Raw genomic sequence first — 2689 nt, 5'->3', positions numbered from 1 at the left:
AATAATTCACAGTAGCCAAACAAAATGTGCCATCTGAGTATATTGTCAGGTCTCCCAAGTAATTCATGAAGACCTTTGAGGCTACAAGACTTAGTGGCAAACATAATGATTCATTCCTGGGAATTCAGTGGGCCAGCTCATGAAATTATTTCCCAAGAGAAGTCTTTGGATTAGGCCTCATGACAGTTAGTAGAAACAAGTATGATAATGTAAATATTTAGGTCACTCTGTTCAACCTGGCTCTTAATTCATGTACCCAGTAGATGTCTCTCCCCCAGTGTTATCATCTCATGAGGAAGGATAAGCAAGCAGAATACGTTTCTGAACTTGTTCAGGATCCAAGATAGCACAACTGGTATCAGACATTTGAGCATGGTCTTCACTTGAAGCTAATAAGCCTATCTTCATTGATTTGGTCCTTTAACTGTTCTTTTTCTGCTAAATTGACCAGATATACAAAATAGTCCAGCATTACCGGTCTCTCCCATAAAGCATGTCTGGTATTCCATTTCTAGCCACAGCTATTCAGTGTCACTTTGCCAGCAAATATGGCATGCCAGCAGAAGCCTTCAAGATGTTGACTGGCCAGAAAAGTGTCTGATACGTATTCTATGCATGTGGTTTTGGCATTATATAAATCTTTCACTTTTGTGCAACTCAAGACTGTAGAGTACAAATTTAGAGTCAGAAGTATGTTCAGTCAATTTTATTTATAGAGTAACATCTTCCTTTTCAGGCAAACTAGTTAGAACGGTAAGCTATCACTAAATCCAACATTTTTTTAGTGTTTATGGAAAGATCTTTGCGAATGTAATAGACCATTTCAACCTGGTTCTCTTCATTTCATTTTAAATCATATGCTGTAAGCATCCTGAAAATCTTATGCTCCTGTTGAAAACTGGGTGATAAAGTTTAATCCCATGCTATTTTGCCTTCCTAGGAATGCAGGTATTGGAATGGAATGGCATCCCCTTGACTGGGAAAACTTACGAAGAAGTCCAGAGTATCATTAGTCAACAAAGTGGGGAAGCAGAAATATGTGTAAGACTGTGAGTTTTTCCCCATCTTTCTGTTTCCATTTTTTTGGCTTTTCATGGCTTCTTTTTGATTTACAATTGTTAAGGTGGAACCTTTGCTTGTGTGAAAGACTTTTATATGGGTAAATAACTAGAAAAAAGAGTTCAGTGCAAGTTTTGAAGTTTGTATTTATTTTTTCTGTTAAAAATAATTGAAAAAAAACCCAACAACCTGATGCGTTAAGGCAGATTTTTACCTAACCATGTTTGCATTAATGATGATGTTTCCCTTTTCAGGGTAAATTATCCTCTAATCACATCCCATTGAATTAATTGGGGTTAGCCAGTGTAGGGAGATGAGAATTTAGCCCTTTGTGACTTCTATTGAAACACATTGCATTTAGCTGGAAGCAGTAATTCATTTAAATACCATGAGAAACATGTATGTATTTCAGTATAAACTTACATTCAATCCATTAAAGATTTCACCTTAAAAGAACCTTTTTCCTCAGCTCTTTGACTTTAACAGCATTGCAAATGTGTATCAGCTAAGAAGGGGCCATGCTTGGGAGCTGCTTTCTATCATTAACCACTTCTCATTTATCTACCTAATAAAATAATGAGGGTACAAGAGAAAGATTTTCTTTTGTCTCAGGCTTCTCATTGCTTTCTGTAGGGACCTCAACATGCTCTCAGATTCTGAGAATCCCCAGCACCTGGAGCTGCATGATCCAGTAAAAGCTGGTAAGTGAAAGGGGATTTGCTTCCCCTTTCCATAAGCACCGTGGCTAAAAATTATGAGTTACGTAGACAAGGGTTATTTGCAATTTAAGCACATACAGAAACTCATATGAGATGTCTATGATGTGACTTTCAAGCCCAGATCTTCAAAGGTTTTTAGGTGTCTGACTTATACGTGGTCACAGCTAGATTACAGCTTACTGAGATAGAACTGAACTAGCTTTAAGCCACCTCCCTCCAGATACAGGTAGGCACCAGGGAAACTTCAGTAGCGCAGAGCTTATTGCAGGTTTACTGACCAAGTAGTTACCCAGCTTCTCTGGTGAGGTTTATAGTCCGTGTTTTGTGCTGCTCTGGAAACATCAGTCCCCAAGCTAGTTAGTCTAAAGCCTCTGTGCTGTAGCAACAGAGCACCTCATACATAATAATGAATTTTCCTTCAACACCTCCGTAGGATGGAAGTGGGTATTATTGCTCCTGTTTGGATGGATTAGGAACTGGAGCATAAATACTACATGAGTTGCCCAGACTGTGGCAGAACCAAAGAAGCGATGACAATTTAGGTATCCTCTTACAGGCCTAAGTAGGATTTAGTCACCTAACTACTTTTGACGGTCTGGGACTCCATTTCTAAATTGCTAAAAAAATATATATATATATTTATGCTTTCCATTCCACAATTATGAGCCTGTTTCATTTTCACAACCTTTTTTGAGTTCTTTTCTTTTTGCACAAATTTGCCTGAAGCAGTGACTTGATTAAGGTTTGAGTCAAGGATTGAGATTCACTCTTCTCATATAGCAAAATACAGATTCCTAACAAAACAGAAGCCACAGATGTGCTATCAGAAACATAGGCTAGTCCTTCAGCTGAGTCATTGTCTGATCATCTGTAACCTCCAAGCCCAAAGGAAGGTAATCCCAACGAGGATC

The 2689-nt window shown here is 38.3% G+C and overlaps 1 protein-coding gene across 1 annotated transcript in view; it reads left to right on the top strand.

The window, feature by feature from the left end:
• Window positions 1-2689, top strand: part of PCLO (piccolo presynaptic cytomatrix protein) — a 767182-nt gene that overhangs the window by 591488 nt on the left and 173005 nt on the right. The window contains exons 11-12 of the mRNA XM_019509333.1: window positions 941-1049; window positions 1693-1760. Coding sequence (XP_019364878.1) covers window positions 941-1049; window positions 1693-1760 — 177 coding nt within the window. The remainder of the gene's footprint in view (window positions 1-940; window positions 1050-1692; window positions 1761-2689) is intronic.

Source organism: Gavialis gangeticus, unplaced genomic scaffold (assembly GCF_001723915.1).
Source record: "Gavialis gangeticus isolate Ggan-Ray unplaced genomic scaffold, GavGan_comp1, whole genome shotgun sequence".
Classification (NCBI taxonomy): domain Eukaryota; kingdom Metazoa; phylum Chordata; order Crocodylia; family Gavialidae; genus Gavialis; species Gavialis gangeticus.
This window is presented reverse-complemented; position numbering and strand designations above follow the sequence as displayed.